Source organism: Liolophura sinensis, chromosome 8, assembly GCF_032854445.1.
Source record: "Liolophura sinensis isolate JHLJ2023 chromosome 8, CUHK_Ljap_v2, whole genome shotgun sequence".
Taxonomy (NCBI): Eukaryota; Metazoa; Mollusca; class Polyplacophora; order Chitonida; family Chitonidae; genus Liolophura; species Liolophura sinensis.
In genome coordinates, this window is record NC_088302.1 from 17,199,794 (window position 1) to 17,220,996 (window position 21,203).

General features: G+C 38.8%; 1 protein-coding gene across 1 annotated transcript; it reads right to left on the reverse strand.

The window, feature by feature from the left end:
* Positions 1–2,365: 2,365 nt before the first annotated feature.
* Positions 2,366–14,357, reverse strand: LOC135472777 (NEDD4 family-interacting protein 1-like). The gene is made up of 7 exons (XM_064752444.1): positions 14,232–14,357; positions 11,659–11,785; positions 7,630–7,769; positions 6,391–6,454; positions 5,693–5,817; positions 5,281–5,350; positions 2,366–3,910 (listed from the first exon to the last, which is right to left on the reverse strand). Exons 1-7 carry the CDS (start codon positions 14,256–14,258, stop codon positions 3,810–3,812), a joined length of 654 nt encoding a protein of 217 aa, XP_064608514.1. The 5' UTR covers positions 14,259–14,357; the 3' UTR covers positions 2,366–3,809.
* Positions 14,358–21,203: the final 6,846 nt, after the last annotated feature.

The window sequence follows — 21,203 nt, forward strand, 5'->3', positions numbered from 1 at the left end:
TGGAAAATTTCTTGATTTTCCATCAGTTGTGACCAGTTTACAAAGCTCCGATATTTGCGCCCAAATTGAACCAAGTACCGTCCCACGCTGAAATATGGTATATAGGCGAGCTTTCGTTATATCAGGTTACGGTTGATATAGGAACGTTTAGGTCATCACATATATAGGCCTACAACAATACGCTAGTATATACAACGAACCTTTGAAATCTTGACAACTCTGGACATGAATAGCCCAATAATAACATCAATGCCTTTACTGACAAATCACATGCACTGAAATATTACAGTGAAATTGGCTTCCGCAACAATAATGGTCAAAGATCCATATACAGTTGTTAATCAGCTGGTGAATGTATGCCGTCATCGATTTATAAACTTCATTTCTTTATTCATTTGATATAGGTGCTTAACACACACAGTTATCAAGAATATATATATGGTCTATCTTTTATACGACGGTGGTCATCATTATTTATTTATTTATTTATTTATTCACATGTTTTTGATGGGGGAAACCGAAGGGGTCCATAAAAAACACTGAATCAGTACGCACACCTGTACATACTGTATACAGTTAATGAAAAGCTATGCCGAATATTAACATTGCCACAGATCTCGGAGCAAGACATCCTGTGGTTTGTTTCTGATGTTTGAACCTGGTACAGCGGCCCTGAAGTTTGTCCGTGATAAGGTCCATTCTGCCACATATCTTGGGGCGCACGCATATATAAGCGGCCATGTATACGGTAAAGATATTACCGTACAGAAAAAAAAGAGGAACGAACGAACGCCCAAGTACACCCCTGGCACTGGCTTCTCTGAAACTTTTTCTTGAAAGAATCTTCTTATAAATTTGCGGGTAGGCATGAAAACACGAGCTAATTTATAATGCCGTAACATAACCCGCCAGGATTCGATCACAGTATCTGCATATCCCTGGAAAGACATGCAAGTTTCTTGAAGACAAGATCATATACTTCTCCATGCTTAAACTGACAAAACTTTTTGGTAACCAGAAGGGGTGCTTTAATGAGAGTTATTTACTTAGGTGTATCGTCCTTTACGCCAAACCCCTGGAATATTTCACTTACGACTATGACGGGCGACAGATTTATGGGACCAGTGAAGGCAACCAGGAACAACTGTATTTGGTTCTGCAAGAGTAGTCCCCCTTAGGTTAAGGATATGCCACGCTAACTGGCTGCTTACTAAACTAACATTTGCTGAGGAAAGCGTCAACGAGAGCCAGTGCTTTTAAATACATCTTCCTCTAGTGGGCCTCAGGTTGGGATCGCATTCATTCCTTGCTTTACTTCCTTCATACGAACTCTAAAACAGACATCCGCGTGCTCGTGTCTTTTCCTTGGGTACGAGGCAGTTTGCCATCAAAACGACTATCCCGAAGTAAGGTCTTACCGAGAAGATTCGAAATGAAGCGAAGCGTTTTAAAGATTGTGTCCATAATATAACATGGGCATATTTTAACGGCAGTTATCAGCTGGCTTCCAAGCCTCATGTAAGCAAAATTCATACTACCATTGCCTTGTGGTTTCAATTAGGCATTCTGTGTAAATTATTTGATTGGTGTTTTACGTCGTACTTCGAAATATTTCACTTACATGCAACGGTTAGCATCATGGTGGGAGAAAACCATGCAAATCCCAGGAAAAAAAACACGATCATCCGCAGAGAGGAAGCCGACATAAGCTGTAGTTGAATTCACGGCGATGGCAATGGTGAGAGGCTTCTGGGTCATTGTGCTGCACTGGCACGCAAACCAATACCTTCTATATTAACACATCACAGCACATGCGTAGAATTTTACATACAACTGCAAAAGTTTTACAAGTCAGAGAGCTTGACTCAATATTTAACTAACAAAATCCACGATCCTATAAACACTAGCTGATAATTGGGATATTTGAGTTTATTGGCATCATTCACAAGGTATGACAAACTGAACATGCCTGGTGCAATGTATTCTGACACTCCAAATAATAACCCACAATGTGTTTGAGTATAACAATACAATAACAAGAATAATCAACAGTTGATGCCGTCCGCTCAGAGAAGAAAAGCATGGAGTATCGATCACAGACAGTATCAGTTGTATATGCTTCATGCTCTGGGACAAAATTAAAAAAAAAACAAAGCGTTTTCCTTACAGTGCAGTGCCTGTCAATGTTTGGACTAGGATGACTTCACACTAATAAATTTTACAACACATAATTCACAATTTCTGCACAGTATATTGACAAATATCTGAAATGCACTGTATATGCGAGTCCTCTTAAATCTATACTTAAAGCATGACAAATAAATTAGGAAAACATGAAATTACAGGTATAGTAGGGAATAACTTTAAGCGATGAAATGCTCAGTTCTAATACTAAACCCCAGAAAGTGCCAGAAAGTGGCATGATTGTGCTCTTTGGTTTTTTCACACAAGTCAGAGCAAGAAACTTTACAATAATTACATGTATTGGCATCAATACATCATATTATACAATGTAATAATCACCACACTGTACTCGCATCCTTTGGTCACAACATACAATCAAGACCGTTCATATCATGCAAACAGAACTCATGAGCTGTTCAAGCTAGACACAATGTTTACTCCATGTGACGTGTGTTTCTCACCACGATATTTTGAATTTTGGTAATGGCATACTATGAATAAAAACAACAAAAACAATGTGCTGGAAAGTTGCTGGACAAATGATTTAAGTTTGATATTCATTTACGTAAGCATAGTTGGGGATTCTCTCTTTTCTTGGGATAATATTATATTATACAGCATTCTTTGACTCTTGGATTATAATGAGTTTTGATAACTATCCAGAAAAATTCCCACTATATTAATAACTATGTGTGATAGTGAATCGTGTATGATTGAGAGTAGTAAAGGCAGTCATTTTTCATAGGCATGGACCATTACATAATTTTATACGGAGCCACATACTCCCTGCTTTTCAGAAATAATTCCACCGCTCCTATATTAAAAAAACAAAACAACACGAAATTGGTAACAGTGATGTTAAAATGTACATGATATGAGAAAGAAACACTAAAGGGTCCTTAAAACGCCAGGAAGCATATCTCACAAGCAACAGTTAAATATTCTGTAAAGAAATTGTCAGCAAAGACAATTTTATCTCATAAATGCATGCAAACCAGTTCAATCATAAATAGAACACATCAGGTGAAAATTTTTAGCGGGTATTTTCAATAGTCAACTGACCGCACCTCTTTTAATTCATTAGTACAAGTTTCCTTTTAAACCCTCCTAAACCCAATGGACTCTAAACCTACAAAGCTCCACGTACATAAGTATAATTTTACTTGAATACTAACATTATTGGGTGCTATACAACACGATTTTCTGACCACTGAAAAACAATCAATATCTATATAATCTGAAAAGTAAGTGAAGGGGTGCAAAACTCGAACTGTCAAGTTGTAGTCATGTTACATTAATGCTAGACACAGGTGAAAAAGTTTGTCCAAAAAAAAAATCACACGAATGGCGCAGGTATAATGTGATCAATATACGCACTGTTCAAATATATCTCATTGATTCTTTACAGTTTCAATCAAACTGTAAATAAATATTTTCTCCCATTTTCCGGGTAAAAAACCTAAATGATACATTTAGAAAAATTTCCCAATAAAGTTTGTAAAGTTTCCTAGTAAAGTCTTTCCCAGTAAAGAACGTGTGACGTTCTCCACCTTGATTTCATGTTTTTTCTTGTCCAACATGTCTGTGTGTGTAGAACCTGAAGATTCTAAGTTGCACAAAGTTAATCAGTTGAGCAGGTAGTAACGTCTCAGCTGGCCTGTTAGTCTCTGCCACTCATACTTCACTCGGATATACTGGACGCAACCACGGAAGAAAAACGCAAAGCCTGCAAGTAGAAGTGTTGTTGATATCAGAGCAAGGCAAAATAACGAAGAAAGTACTACTGAACATAAGCAAAATAAATCTTACACATAACCTGGCCATGTCTTACTTTAAATGCAAAGAAAACAGTAACATAAAGTATATATCAGATGATCAGATGAAAAAGCATCAAATACTGACCAGAAATGTAGTTTGATTGATCTTTTTTAGAATTATTTCAACTTAACGAAATGCGTCTGTAGCTTGATTCTATGGCGGCTTTTTGTGACCATCATACGACTCATATTTTTGTCACACAACACACAGTGTTAGATTTCATTATTCAAAATGTATATACATATATATATATATTAACATCTATGAATACAGATGGACCTTTCATTAAAAGATCTGAAGTAAAAAAATATAGCTGATAAAACAGCCATGCCGGGGTTCAAGCCAAAATTACTGGCCTATGCAGTGTCACTTCTGGTTACGTTTATGGCATCCATGCATAGATACATAACTAACTTAACCATAAAGCCTACATTCTTCGTAGAAATTAGTGCATTGTAAGTACACTGTGTATCATACGTATGTAGATGTGCCAAACGGAGTAAATTGACATTTGGGTAATATTTGAAGGCGTGCATATCCCCTCGTTTTTTTAACAAAGCTCAACAATTTTCAGCATACAGAGTACATATATAGTGCTTTGCACTCAGCGATTTTCAGCTTTACAGCTGTTACAGTTTTCTGTCACGTGACAAATAAATATGGCAGAAAAACTGCATCAGATAGGACTATTTGCCGGACATCATCTGAAGTGTAGAAATTATTAGCAAAAAACGAAATTTGAGGTCACATGGCATTTTCACCCAATGGCGAGCTTGTACAATTTTAAAGTGAGAAAAAACACAATAACACCCTGAATGTACCTAGCCTTTGTGCAACTGCTATTAAAATAGAAATTTATTTGCATTAGACCTAACAGTGCCATAATTCGAACAGATACAAGAGGGATTCAAGCCTGAATGGCTTGAACCCCCAACAAGCACAAAGGCACCATTTTTCCTAAACAGCAATTCTGTACTTCATTTTAGAGATTTCTTTGCTTTCATGACAAAACCTCTTAAAAAAAAGACCAGCACCAAATTTGCAGCATTAATCAAATGTGACAGGTAAAGTTAGTTTATTATTTTTCAACCTATGCATTTTACAGCTTTATATGCATGTAACTTGGTCACTACGGTGGCTTCACGCATATTTATGTGACATAATGAGCGGTTTACAAAAATCTTACTGAACACCTGTGATGTTGCAATCCACTTTTTGGGGGGCCCACACACCTGTGTCTGAATAAACAGATGGGAGTGTTTTCTCTGAGTTACTTACCACAGACAATAAGAGCCCAGCACACCCATGTGTCCCCAGCAGCCACATAGTGGTTCATCCAGTTGTTGTGCTGTAACACAGCAGCACCACAAATATAAACCGTCTTATCTGGTAATTTACAAGTTAATCCAGAAAAGCTATATCAATCAATTTTCACTCAACAGTGAACTTTTTCAAAGCTAGTATTGGTATGAAATGTACTTCTGAAAAGTTCTCTCCAATTTCCAATATTCAACATGCCTTTTTTACCATGCATAAAATTCCACTATACAATTAAATATGGTTCCAGAATTCATAATGTGAAGCCAATAGTCAATATAATCTGGTCACATGATCGAAGTATTATCATAACAATCATATTTAATCTAGCGGGGACAACTCTTTAGGCTTCATAACTGACAGAGTTATCTACCTTGACAATAGCGGCCCACTTGACTATAGAAAGACCAAGTCCAGATATCGCCCCACATCTGCCAGCCACTGTGTTACTGATACAGAGAGACACTAGAAAACCTATCCAGTTGAACAGGAATGAAACTGAAACAGATAGATTTACACAGTTAGTAGTCAACTATATCACAGACAATTATGAATTTTTACTGTCAGTGATATAGGCGAAGTAGGCTCAGATCGATATTTAATGCCATACTTTAAACCATTTAACTTATAAAACAAGCGTAATGTTGATGGGTGAAGAAATCCCTAATTTTCACACTGTAGTTTATTTCCTCTCTAATCAAAGCATTTCTACTCATTAAAGGTGACATTTTCCAGCACTTTCAAGAACCATTTTATATACAAACCTTCATGTGGAGACTCATGAATAGGGAGCACTATTTAGTACCTTATTTATCAGTTCATCCCAAACATAATGCGATGTAAATTTTTTAACAATGGAAAACCACAACAATTTAAACGTCTTCTATCAAAATAAACTCTTGAAAGGACTTTTGAAGATTTGAAGAGCTTTTCCAAAAATTAACGGTGTTTTGAGGGTTTAAAGGGCCCCTGAAATCAATGAAGGAAAAAGTGAAAATCAGGACGTGAGCATGAGGGACAGGTAGAACACTATAATATATACAGCAGTGGGTAAGGCAAAACCAGACTTACTGACAAAAGTACAAAGAAACAGTCCATCAGTTCCCACTGTCATTCCTGTGATGACATCAGAATCCTGAATCAAACAGAGCATTTTACAGATTGTTTTATAGTCAGCTGGAAAGTTCTCATGCTTCAAGAGAACGGTAAGAGAGGAAAGATGACGAATGTTTTACACAAACAAGTTCTAGTACATGTATAACACGCACTGTTTATTTATTTATTTGATTGTTATTTCACTTCAAGACACAATGACTGCCAACATTATGGGTGAGTGAGTGCTTGGGGTTTAACGTCGTACTCAACAATTTTTCAGTCATATGACGACGAAGGAATCATTAGGGTGCATGCACGTGTAATGTGCCTTCTTGTTGCAGGACGGATTTCCACCGCTCTTTTATTTAGTGCTGCATCACTGAGACGACTTACCGAAGGCAAGTAAGCTGCCCCGCCCGAGCCATTATACTGATACGGGTCAACCAGTCGTTGCACTATCCCCTTCATGCTGAACGCCAAGCGAGGAAGTTACAACTTCCTATTTTAAAGTCTTAGGTGTGACTCGACCAAGGATTGATCCTGGATCTACCGGTCCCGAAGCGGACGCTCTACCAACTGTGCTATCCGGGCCGGTCGCCAACATTATGGTGGTAGGAAACTGGGCAGAGCCCAAAGGAAACCCAAGACCATCCAGAGGTTCCTGACAGACCCCACAACAGACTTTCCCACGTACACATTCGCAAGAGGCTCCTTCGTTATTGCACTGCATTAGCTTGTTGGTCACTAGTGAGGCAATGTGTTAATTTACAGCTCATATTTTGGATTAGTTTTTCTTAATATTGGACTAATATTTAATAATTAATATCATTACATAAATCAAAATGCTAAACACTGCATTTATATAGCATGCCCTATTACAAATACTTTATACTATACTTAGGGATTTTCAACTTATCACTACTCGTGCAGTGCCAGTCTGAGACATCATCAATGCCTAATTCAAAAACAAATTTTTAATGCTTTGCAATGACCATCCTTGTGTTGTAAGCTATAGCTAAAAGTTGACTGGTTGAAGAGTTGAAGAGAAAATTGAAAAAACAAATATGTTTACATACAGAGATTCCTTCTTTACAATTAGATTCATCTACAGAATTCCTTTATTACACTGATACTAAACATGCCAATTCCGAAGTTTGCGTTAGAAGTGTAAGAATGTTGATAAATCAATGTGGTATCAGTTCATGTGATCCATACCTGTCTCTCCACGTCTCCAGTTCTCTCCCCTTGCTCGCGGCTCTCCTGTTCCTTACTTCTCTCTGCCTCTTCATAGGATGGCAGCTCTGTGGCCACTTTGTATGATGGGAGGTTGGTGTTGTATACAGGGTAGGTCAGGCCTACAACAATGCAAATACAAACTGACCATTGCTTTCATCTATAAAAAGGCACTGTAAATGTTTGTTATTTCCAGATAAATGACTGAACACAACATTGGCAATATTTCAGCCACATCATGGTGAACTTTTAATTGACAAATATGTTAGATGTCATAATTTGCTATGAAAGAACTCTGGTTTATGAAATGTAACTATGAAATAATCATTTTAGCTAATAATACAGAAATGAATTACTGAAAAAAAGAAAAAAAAATTGATTTGGCACACTGTCTCTTATTTTTTATTATGATAAAAGTGACAATAGGTATGAATGTTTCACAAATCCTATAAAGAGCCACAATTACTCCAGTACAAACAGAAATTGGGAAAAAACATTAAAATGAAGAGGGGAAAACCTATAGAAGAGAAACAAGGTTCAACAGGGTTTACTCTGAACAACAATATTTAATTCCTACGACTGAAGAATCCTCAAAAAAAAAAAAGTCTTTGGGAGTTTCTGTAAAATGTTTCTGATGTGATGTGATAACATTGCGTATGTGATGTTGAGTCAGGCAGCTAAAACTCGGAGTAAGGCAATTATGCTGGATGACGTTAAGAGTGTTTGAAAGTACAGCTTCATTTGTGGCTATGTATCAGCGATGTGTGACGTCACGTGTTCTAGAGTGCACCACACCAGGCAAACCAGGACGGTGGCTAACTATAGAAAAAATCCTAGAACAAATCCAAATTATGATAGTTGAACTGCTGATCGTATCCTCAGCATTCTCAATATCAAATGCCGCTGGGAACATGGCAGTGTGCATGGTTCGGAATTTATGTACAGGAGAGAAGATTAATATCTTAAACCTCAGCATCTAGTGAACCGTTTAGTATTATTTCTCTACAAAAAAATTAAGTACACGTCACATACTGTGGTGACGTCAATAATGATAGCTGTCAAAGCAACTTTGTTGGATGGAGAGGTCAAATTGGGGGCGCTAAGGTGGTCCTCCACGCCCAGGACACCCTACACCTAAGAAAAATTTGCACCTACACAAATGTGGCCTGAATAATATCGTTCATATCTTTCAAACTGACATTACTGATCATCGATATATTTGCAATACTATATATACGTATTGTGTAAGGTCATCTATGTACAGCAGCAACATGGATAAGGCACTGTTTTGTCAGTCCCATCTGTTTTGAGTGAGAGGACAAAATGATAACCCACGAGACACACAGCATGTATCGTTTATACCTTTCACAAGAAAAATATTTATGACATTAAACCTCCACTGTGCAATATTCTATTTATTACTTATATTTGACAATATCGTGCTTTTATGTATTTGAACAGGTTTCAGCCATGTTTTGACATTGGCAAATTGCTTCACAGATTTCTACTGGGCTTTTACAGCTTTGAGTCTTATCACAGCACATGCAGATAGACAGTGCAAGCATTCTGCCTTTTGATGATCACAGTTTTAGCACATGAAACACCAACATGTGAACTACATGTGCATATCTGGCAAATTGACTCATCTCTCAGATACATGTAGTCACAGCACAGAGTTTTGAAAAACACGACCCATCTCTAGCAACGGCTTTTTATGGAATTAAACAAGATATGACCCCCATGTAAAGTCATCTTAGGATTGAATTTACACTAAACTTCGCATATGTATGTCAGTGTCACTGTAGTACTAACCTAAGAACTCGCATAGCATTGTGTTACTGACGGCACTCATAAAACATTAAATGATGACCTATATGTACAAAAGAATAATACAGTATGGATGACACAGCCATTTTCAACTGCAATTGTTTAGATAAACCCTCCTCAGATGTCTGTTCAGATAACATAGATGTTTCACAGGCCAGACCTGTATCATGTGATAACACAGGCCAAAGTTTTCTTGTAGACACACCTGCCATAATCTACACTGTTGATGCAAACTTGTAGCTCTGTCTAAAAAAAGCAAAAACAATACAGTGTGCCTGGCAGTTTTCCAAAGGTCATGTCAGACAATTTTACACTTTGATTAACGCTACACACCGCAAATGATCAATTTACACTCCTCCTCTTTGGACAAAAATATGCACAAGTGCGCAAATAAATGTCACCTGACTGTGACTGCTCTGGCAATGCAGATTACTGACAACCATTGATCAGACCAATCCATAACCTGAGGGTGCAGAGCATGGAGTTTCTAACCCATTAGCTGAGTGTGCAGACCATGGAGTTGCTAACCCATTAGCTGAGTGTGCAGAGTATGGAGTTGCTAACCCATTAGCTGAGTGTGCAGAGTATGGAGTTGCTAACCCATTAGCTGAGTGTGCAGAGTATGGAGTTGCTAACCCATTAGCTGAGTGTGCAGAGTATGGAGTTGCTAACCCATTAGCTGAGTGTGCAGACCATGAAGTTGCTAACCCATTAGCTGAGTGTGCAGAGTATGGAGTTGCTAACCCATTAGCTGAGTGCGCAGAGCATGGAGTTGCTAACCCATTAGCTGAGTGTGCAGAGCATGGAGTTGCTAACCCATTAGCTGAGTGTGCAGAGCATGGAGTTGCTAACCCATTAGCTGAGTGTGCAGACCATGGAGTTGCTAACCCATTAGCTGAGTGTGCAGACCATGGAGTTGCTAACCCATTAGATGAGTGTGCAGAGTACAGAGTTGCTACTCTAGTAATCTATCAGAATGCCAATCAGCTTGTTTTATAGTTACATTCATAAATGCATGTATATTACCACTAATATAAGTAAGTACTGATGATGTCCCTGACTGAATCAATGCACTGAAAACACTTATCTATGCCCTTTGGGTTTAAGCCATCCTAAAGAAGTATCAGCCAGTGAATCCTAAAGATGAAGCCTGCTATACTACACAAATGTTCCCAATACTGAATGGTACATATTAGTTTCTGGCAAGATAAGAACATATAGCAATGCAGACAAAAAACACGTAGGAGCAATATGATTTTACATTATACATGTCGTTAGTGCTGGCCGGGTGAGGCGAGTAACCTTTCGTCTGTTGACATCCTGTTGAGGTCTCGCCTCCAGTCAAATTCCTAACCGTAAAAAAAGTTCATTTGTTTATTTTATTTTATTTTGATTGGTGTTTTACGCCATTCTCAAGAATATTTCACTTATACCACAGTGGCCAGCATTATACTGGGAGGAAACCGGGCAGAGCCAGGTGGAAACCCATGACCATCCGCAGGTTGCTGCCAGACCTTCCCATGTACGGCCGGAGAGGAAGCCAGCATGAGTTTATTTGTATACCAGTGTATTAAGGTGTTTGATTAATCTGCCTGTCTGGCAGAAGGCAAGTAGAAACTGCTCGTCAGCTATTTCCTCATGGCCAGGAATTGGGCTGTTATACAAATCCTGTGCAATCAGATTCTCCTGAGGCCATTCTGGAGATATTTGACAGAAAATCATTAAGCTTAAATCCAACTGAAGTTTATTATTATTTCAGAATAGTGCCAATGATTACTTTTCACAAAATGTCAGCCTCATGTGCAAATTCCACTTTGTGAAATCGGTAAAATTTATAAAAGGGGGTCGCACTATAACTGTCAAATTTCAGGATAATTTTAACAGTATAAATAGTACATGTACGAGTCTGATATTTACTGAAAGGCTACAATCTGAACTATTTTTGTTCAATACAGAAAATTTCATTTGATTAACAAAATTTTTTGCCAAAAAATCTTAGCTATTGCCACTATAATGTAATGCTATTTTTTAAATGTCAAGGGTAATTCCAAAGGATGAAATAACTGTTCTTATGCTACGGCGTCCCAACTGTCCCTATATTATTTCAGCAAAAAAGTCACAAAGCATAATGAATCTGCTGTTCTTCACAGTGGTATCTCACTACAACTTCACCAGCTGACCTACCTGTAGTTGCTGCTGTGCTGATTGCCCCCTGGTCCTCGCCCACTGTGGCTTCCTGGTATGTGGGAGGGGGCACTACTAGGGCCAGCTGGACAGGTTCTGCTGGCACCTGGGCCTCTTCTCCCTGCAGCTGAAACACCCACAACAGCAGCCACATGAAACATGAAACTTCACAAATAAAAATCTCCACATGATATCTAATATTAATTCTTTGCACTGATAAATAATCATTTAACAAAACTTTCCTCAGTGGACAATCTACAGTCTGTAGCTGGTTATGCAATGCTATCATGATATGAGTGATGCATGATATCAAAATATAAAAGCACCTGTTGTCAAATTAGCACCCAGTTGTGAATAGTGGCCTCTGAAGTTTGAGGTTGCAACTGCTTTTCTCCATACTGCTCTACCACACTTGGCAGACACTAACTATGTATGTACATGTATGAGGTTTGTTCCTGCATTCAAACCACTGCCCATGATTTCACCAGAACATTGTTCTGCACAAGGCAAAAACTCAATGTTTCCCGTTTATAGATAAACCCAAATGAAACTTGATTCCTTGTTTCACATCAAAATATTTTGGAAAATTGGCATAGGCGGCAGAACAATTTTATTTTCTCAAAATTATTACTTCAGTTTTCTTCAATGATAATCTATGGCAACGATGTGGCTGAAATATTGCCGATGTGACATTAAGCCATAATCATTCATTCATTCAATGATAATCTCACCTTTTGTGACAATATGAGGCAAAAAATGAAACGAGTGGTGAAATGGGGGGTAAAATGATGTGTGGGCAGTGATGGCAAACCAGAAATCCAGTGTGACTGGCCTAATGCCAAAATGTCCATACATGCATGAAAAATCACGTGCAAATTCATCATGTTTGACTGACTGCTAGAGAGTGGCCATTTCACGTCCGGTTAATGGAAACACCTGACATGACTCTAGACGAGTCTAATATTAAAAAACGACATGTAGTAACTATAATTTCAAATACTGCTGATGCTACTGAATGCTTGAGGTGCATATTAATAAGTTATGCTATATTCTGTACCAGTATCATAAGGTTAGCCAGCCAACCCGTTCTTGTGCAATAGAAAACTGGTAGTATATGGACACCCTTTCCAGCATTCTTAACATGGGAGAGATAAGAGAAAATGAAATCTGGACACCCTGCAATAACAAATTTGCCTCAGAAAGGGAGGTTTGGAAACCCTCTTTCACATTTCTGGCTAACCCACCAAGCAGTTTCGGTCTGTGTGACTCTTTGTCACTCTACCAGAAAACAGTTACACATGATAAAGTTTTAAGTGAAGACCTTTTCATTTTTTTTTTTTTTTTTTGAACAGGCTTGTCCACTTGGGAGATAATTTTTAGATAGTTTCAGTTTTAAACTGACACAAAGACAATGACACCTGATGATTAAATTTATTTATTTGTCTATTTGGCAGGTGCTTTATGCTGTACTCAAGAATATTTCACTTATACAACAGCAGCCAGCATTATGGTGGGAGGAAACCAGGATGAGCCCAGGGGAAACCTTCCCATTTACAGCCGGAGGGGAAGCCAGCATGAGCTGGACTTGAACTCACAGTGACCGCATTGGTGAGAGGCTCCTGGGTCATTACGCTGCACAAGCACGCTAATCAATGGAGCCATGGAGGCCCCTTGATGATTAAATGATTTACTGGGTAAATGAATGCAATATGTTTCAAACTGAAGCCAGGTAATATTATTTTGGCCACAGAGGCAAACACAAACTTAGGTGTATACTATTTGTTCAAATTTTTAAACTGCCACATGGTTTGTGGCGTTACGTCATCAAACTTTACACTGCCGGCCTATGATCGACGAACAACAGTGGATCGCTTGATTTGGTGAACAAGACTGACTGCATTTTATAAGATAGGATGTCAAAAAGTTTACTGACCCCAATATTAATATAGGCTATAAGTATGAAAAATAACAGACAGACAGACAGACAGACCGATCATGCAGCTAGCTAACATCTGCTCAGTCAGGATTTCCTAGATATTGTCTTGTTGATGAGAAAATTTAACTTTACATTTAATATCAATAAATAAATAAATATATTAGAGAAATTAATAGAAAAAATAAATAAAAAAAATAAATAAAAACACATGTGTACTCTGCATTGGTTTTAGTTTGTTATTACCTTTTCTGGGGACAGACCATGGTATTTTGATCATAAAATCACAACTCTACTACTCAAGTCATAACTGACATATGCCTTTACATGCTCAAGCCCTACTTGACCGATGTGTCTTCGACGAAAATGGCGAAAACCGATAACATTACACGCTCTAATCTACATGCAATTGAATCTTTGGAGTGGCATGAGCACATTTGAAAGCGAATAATGTGCAGATTGAATAAAACCACTAAATTCCACTGTTGACTGACGGTATAAAGCTAAAGCTAAAAGTTGACAACACACAACTGACACACTGTGACAGACAACTTGGTCTTGATCGGTTTCACTTCATACAGCCTTAATCGGGTTTTGAGACAAGTAAAACTGTTAGAATGAAATATTTACACAGCCTTACCACTTCGTATCGTATTGACCTGTCCATAATGCTGTTTTTAGAAGAAACAGCTGAGATACGACCGCTTTTCCACCAATGTTTTGAATACTTCGTCAGTTGATTTCGACAGATCGGCCTTCTGATTCCAATATGGCTTCCAGTGGTCGCGCGATTTGTTACAAGCTACATGATTGGTTGCTCGCATTGTGGTGTGCCATCAAAAACATTTGTTACGTTCCAGCTTGGTCATATGATAATAAGGTCACATGATCACAGGTATGACACTACAACAATATACTGGTACATGTTGCAAGCTGGTGTTCTCAGTTACGTGTATTTACTGTCTCAAGAAAAGAATCAAGTGTTTTTAATTTGTTATGTTTGACTAAAAAAAAACAAAACAGAAAACAAAAACAAAAAAACGGATAGGCTTCTAAATTCTGGCAAAGCAATTTTATAAAATTAATAATAATAATAATGGAAAAATGAAAAGGAAAAATCAGAAAACAACAACATTGCATTCGGCTCTCGACCGCGATTTTACATTTGCAAGCCTTACAATAATGAAAAGCTAATCTTTTCATTATGTACCGGTATGTCACATTATCAAAAAGTGCGTCTATTTCTCGTGTTTTACATAGTATATTCAGAATGAATTATTAACTTTATTAGGAAGTATCAAAAGAATGCATTTCACGTTCCTGATCATACTTAATTTTATTTATTTATTTGGTGTTTTAGGCCGTACTCGAGAATATTTCACTTATACGATGGCAGCCAGCATTATGGTGGGAGGAAATCGGGCAGAGCCTTGGAGGAAACCCACGACCGTCTGCAGGATCCGGGCAGACCTTCCCACTTGAGGCCAGAGAGGAAGTCAGCATGAGCTGACCTGAACTCACTCCGATGGCACTGGTGAGAGGGTCCTAAGTCATTACGCTGCGCTAGAGCGCTAACCAACTGAACCACGGAGGTCCCGATTATGTTTAAAGGAGTTATCGCCTCTGTTTCAGATCTGGTTAACTTTCTTGTGCCGGTAGGAAGGTGTGGGCATGTACAATGCGTGTTATCAAATTCGGTTCTGATGTCTGCGTAAGAAGGCCTTTTAAGATGAACTATGAAAGTCAATACACGTGACCTATGCACACCCCAAAGAAGGGTCAGCATGGAATCATGTACAGGTCTACATGTTCCTGTTAAAGGTTTGTCACTTTTCATTTCATATAGCTCAGCGTATGTATATCTTAATTAGACGTTAATAAATCTGTTGTCTTTTTAAAAGAATTATCTACAAACATTAAAATTGTATCTGTCTTAAACTTTTTAATATTCAAATTTAATTTCTAACGTGATGTGAAAATCTAAAATACCACGTGCCTATGTTTTGAGTTATGTACTTTAATCCAGCACCCAAATAGTCCTTTAAATTCAGGTACCGTAGGTAAGGGATAAAGTTCCGGAAGTTTCGCGGCACACATTTATTCACTTATACCAGCCGTTAATCCGTTATTTAATCAAATTTGCCCGCCCATAATAACGAAATCGGGACGAGATAGGCCAAAAGAAGAGCAAAACCTTAGCGAATGAATTTTTTCAGTTATAGGCCTATATGCGCAACCCCTAGCTGTCGCCATTGATGCAGATTGTCAAACTCATTTTGGTTCTCATACAGTTCAAATTTCAAAAGTATTCTTATAAGTCATGAAGTTATGTCGATCAACAAAAGGCGCGTAGATGGAGATGCAAAAGATAAAGTCACACTGTATATAAATGACACATATATACCTGTATATTGTAAGACTAAGCCTACAGAAATCCGAGTACTTTTACACAGCGTTGCGAGTGACTTAATTGCTAAAACCCACATGGTTTTGCTAAGGTTAAAAACAATAACACAGCGTACCGAAACATCTGTAAGTATTAAATGCATGTCCGTGGACACGGAATGTAAATAGGAACTTTGTTTTTGCCATACGTCCGCTTGTCATACAGCTTCCTTCCTTACAAGCGGTAAACTGTAGGAAGGCCAAATCTATCTGCTTTCTATACAACCTGGTATACTTCTATTTCAGATCACATACATAAACGCCGTCGTCTGTTAAGGCAAATAAATACTTTAGAGAGCAGACATGGTGGTTAGAAAGGGTTGTCTTCAGCCCATTTAGCCCAGTAGTCCGAGACTGCAGTGTTATAGACATGTTCGTGGTGGCTATGAGGCTAAGTCAGTGACAGAATCAAATGAACGAATTGAAGGGAAGAAACGACTGGTTATATACAGGTACGTTCTAATATCACAGTGGGCCAAGGGATATACAACTGCTTGTATAGGTAGTGTGGGTCAGAATTTATTTATTATATACGTTAAGTTGGGTATTGTTTTATGCCGAATTGTACATGAATTTTGTCATGTTAATGCGTAGAGGAGACTGGGCATACCCCAGGAAACACTACCTCACATTATTTATTTATTTGATTGATGTGTTTTACGCCGTACTCACGAATATTTCACTAATACGACGGCGGCCAGCATCGTAGTGGGAGGAAACCGGCAGAGCCCGTGGGAAACCCACGACCATCTGCAGGTTGGTGGAAACCTTCCATTTACGGTCAGAGAGGAAGTCAGCATGAGCTGGACTTGAACTAACAGCGACCGCATTGGTGAGAGGTCTCAGGGCTATTACCCTGCGCTAGCGCGCTAACCAGCTGATCCACGGACGCTCCCCACTGCACCTCGCCAGCCGTAGATCCTGCCGTGTCATGTTGGTGCGTTGAGGAAAAAGAGTACAGCCAGGGAACACCCACTGCACCTCGCCAGCGGTAGACCCTGCTGTGTCATGTTAATGTGTGGAGGAAACAGGGCATAGCCCGGAGAACACCTCTGCACCTCGTCAGCCATAAACCCTTTCATGTCATGTTGATACGTGGAGGAAACAGAGCACAACGTGGGTAACACCACTGCGCCTCGCTAGCTGTATACTCTGTCGTGTCCTGTTGATAGGTGGAGGAAACAGAGCACAACATGGGTAACAGTACTGCACCTCGCCAACTGTAAACTTTGTCGTGTCATGTTAATGCGTTGAGAAAACAGAGCACAGACTAGGGGAACATCACTGCTGTTCACCAGTTGTATACCCTGTCGTGTCATGTTAATGCGTGGAGAAAACAGGAAGGAATATCGCTGCACCTCCCCAGTCGCACACCCTGTCGAGTCATGTTAATGCGTGGATGAAACAGGGAGGAATATCTGCACCTCTCCAGTCGCACACCCTGTCGTGTCATGTTAATGCGTGGATGAAACAGGAAGGAGTATCACTGCACCTCTCCAGTCTCACAACCTGTCGTGTCGTGGGGGGGGGGGGGGGGGGGGGGGCAGTACACAGAGGAACCAGGGAACCACATCTGCACCTCTGCAATTATATTTATTTATTTGATTGGTGTTTTACGAGGTGGGGGGGGGGGGGGCAGGACACAGAGGAACCAGGGAACCACAACGGCACCTCTGCAACTTTATTTATTTATTTGATTGGTGTTTTACGACGTACTCAAAAATATTTCACTTATGCGATGACGGCCAGCATTATGGTGATACGACTGGAGAGGAAGCCAGCTTGAGCTGGACTTGTACTCACAGCGACCGCATTGGCGAGAGGCTCCTGGGTCATTGCGGCGTGCTGTTGTGCTAGCCCCTCGGCCACGCAGTGATTGGGAGACTTTTATTGGAACAAATGACATCATGAACATCATAAAACTGATAAAATTTTTTTAGAATACCAAAAGAAAGTTATCTGATGAAAATTAAACCTTGAACGGGCTTCTTGTAGTGGGTTATAGATCGAGGGAATGGTTGTCTTCCATGGTAGGCCCATACTCGTAACATGTCACCTCACGGGGCTTATACATGGTCAATTTGAAAACATTACATACCGGTAACTTATATTTATACACTAAGACTTGATTAAGAAGTAAGGGTGTTCAATTTGCCGTCTTTTTAAAGCCAATAAACCTGCAAATGTTGTCTGTTTCAATGTCGGTGGCTCTTGAAGACGGTTGTATTTTGGAGCTCGAATTGTTCAGCACATTTTATTCAAATACATTTCTTCAGAAAAGTTTTACATTACGTTTACACTACCAATCTCCATTTCCCTCCCCCAACTGTCTGAAGTAGGTACAAGTTACTAGTTTGTGGTATAGAGTGGTACCGGTGTATACAGAATAACGCTGTTGTCAAGCTATTGGCTTAAATGGCAGCCCAGACAACTCTCTGAACAGGTTCCGTATATTGTTGGTATGTAAAGAAAAAGATAACTGAAGATTTTAGTTGTGGAGCTAGCTCTTGAACCGTCGGTTAATGAAATGCTGTAAATGCCAAGTTTACTCCTTTAACAGGTGCCCGTTCAGGAAAGAGCATTTGACTTAAGAAATATTACTCGAGCAAAAACTACCATTGCACAATTACATGCAGTCGATTTGTACCTCATTAAAAGTCAAAATTACGCATAAAATCTTTATGTTTCAATTATTTGGTCAGACAAGAATGCAAGACTCCCATTGCACAAACACTGTATATATAAAACATATATGTGCAGACATTATACCAGTTGAATCATGTTTGGCAACTTTCACGCAAAAGCGTTCCAGCGAAACAGTTTTTCTTTTTGATGTCCATAGATAGCTTGGTTGTAAACAAATTGAATAACATGACCCAGCCGTCAGACGAAAGTGAAAAAAAGGGACAAAAGCAGTGCCTCACGCATAATTCGGTATACAAACCGTGCATTGATCAAATCTGTTCATTTTGGCATGCTGTTGACCTTACACGCACATCCAGTCAAGGGCGGAAAACCTATACAGTGGTGTCAGACATATTACATTACAATTACATTATCATGTCACTTTAATTGTCTGCATGCATTGTAAGCATATGAGGCGAGAACTTATCGAAGGCCATAAATCATTCTCATGTACAAAGATCAAGAAACAAGATAATTCATGCAAATCCACCTCTTCCTGCACGAAATGAGAGTTGGAAGGCAGGTATAATAGGACAAAGTTAGTATATATCATATTTCTTTATGCATACATGTTTATACTTTGTTTTCGTGTTTTATAGCTTTTTCAGACATAGTTGGTGTCCACAATGTTAAACGCAAAGAGGCCAACACGTAGGCATATGAGCACTTTTTTCTCAGAAATATTTGGTGATTTGAGTTCATTGCATTGGAAGCAGCCCATATTAGATATCATAATGTGTTAATCTGATATATTGTCCACGCTGCGCATGCCAGCATATCCATGGCCTTAATGGATACAGATTAACAGGTTGAACGAACGAATGATTAAGGTGTTACTGTGTTTAGGCCCTATTCCAGCCATATTGACCATGCGTTAAAAACAGTAAAAATAAGTGTTTTGTGTCACATTTTTGTTACGGATTTAGAAGCTCACACAGTGACTTTTTATTTATCACGCAAACATCGAAACCTAAAAACATGTCATAAAAAAGAGATAAGAGCTATTCAGTGGCTTTTTATTAATCGCGCAAACATCGAATTCATAAAAAAACTATAACTTAAGATGTCTTTATTATAGTTAACATGTGAAACGTTTACAACGATATATGCTGGATATTCTCAAGAAACATAGATAGCGCGGTGAACTTGACTTTGTGTTAAACATGTCACAGTTACTATGTAAATATAATAGACAAAGTAAACATATGTTTATTGGAAATACCCACTACATTACGTTGTATACATTTCACATGTTTATACTATAGTGAACCATACCTCTTTAGTTACCAGACATGGTACCTGCCAAACGTGGGTGGTTTTTAATTCGGGCACTCTGGTTTCCTCCACCCATAAATCAGATAGCCGTCATATAATCGAAAAATTCTTGAGCACGACGAAAGACACCATAAAAAATTTGAAAGAAGAAAAGCGAATAGTGCATGTTTAGATAAATTCAAAACAAAGGTGTTACTGGGTCAGCAACCAATCACTTAATCCACGGATAAACTAGTCGACCAATAATAAATTAGGTGGTGAGTAAACCTACACGTGTGTCAACTGCATGGATAGTTAGTTATTGAATCCATATCCTCAGATTAAACTCCTCGCAGGCAGACGAAATATCGACTCGTTTTTCATGACGCGTTTTTAAGGACCCCACGCAGTGATCCAAACAATGAGACAATTTTCCCCGGTATATAAATCACTTTTGGCAAGGTATTTACGAACTTTCACACGCGCGACGTAGATATCTGCTCGCGATATAGGTGTATGACAAATGATCTTCAAAATCAGCTGATGCTCGTCCGATTATTTCCGCCAATGTCCCACGAATGAATGCGGAGGAATTAACTAATTCCCTGCCCAATGCTGGGATTGAACACATGCCTCTTGTACGCGCCCAATACATATTGAAAGCAAAGTATCTTGAACCGTTTCTTAGATCTGTCCTATACGAGGACTTCGAATCCCCAGTTACGCTTACCTAGCTTACTTGAAAGTTTATGGTCTGTCACCGCATCTTCAAATCCCCAATTACGTTTACCTAGCCTACTTGAAAGTTTATGGACTGTCACCGCATTTAGATATATCATAGCTATGATTTCACACGTATTTAACAAGAAAAAAAACAAACAAAAAAAAACACAAGAACACACAAAAACAACAACAACAAAAACCCCAACAAAAACAAAACAACAATATTATATTTCACACCTGTGATCTGGGTTAAGACAGATTTCCTTACATATATGCTATACTCCAAGAGCTCACGTTTCTTTTATTATAATCATTTATCCTTAGCCGATAACCAATGAAAACATGTTGGAGGTTTCGATGTTTGCGTGATTAATAAAAAGTCACTGAATAGCTCTTATCTCTTTGACAAGCCAGTGTGACAAGTGTCTGGACTGTTTGAAATATCCTTTGACCCTCATGGGTGTTACTTTGATAGATATAAGTTAAAGGTCAACAACTGGTTTCC

Coding starts and splice junctions, on each gene's coding strand:
- LOC135472777 (XM_064752444.1), bottom strand. CDS start 14,258: ATGGACAGGTCAATACGATACGAAGTG. Junction 6,455..7,629: donor CTGGAGACGTGGAGAGACAG/GTATGGATCACA, acceptor TGTTTGATTCAG/GATTCTGATGTCATCACAGG. Junction 3,911..5,280: donor CTGGGCTCTTATTGTCTGTG/GTAAGTAACTCA, acceptor TTCTACTTGCAG/GCTTTGCGTTTTTCTTCCGT.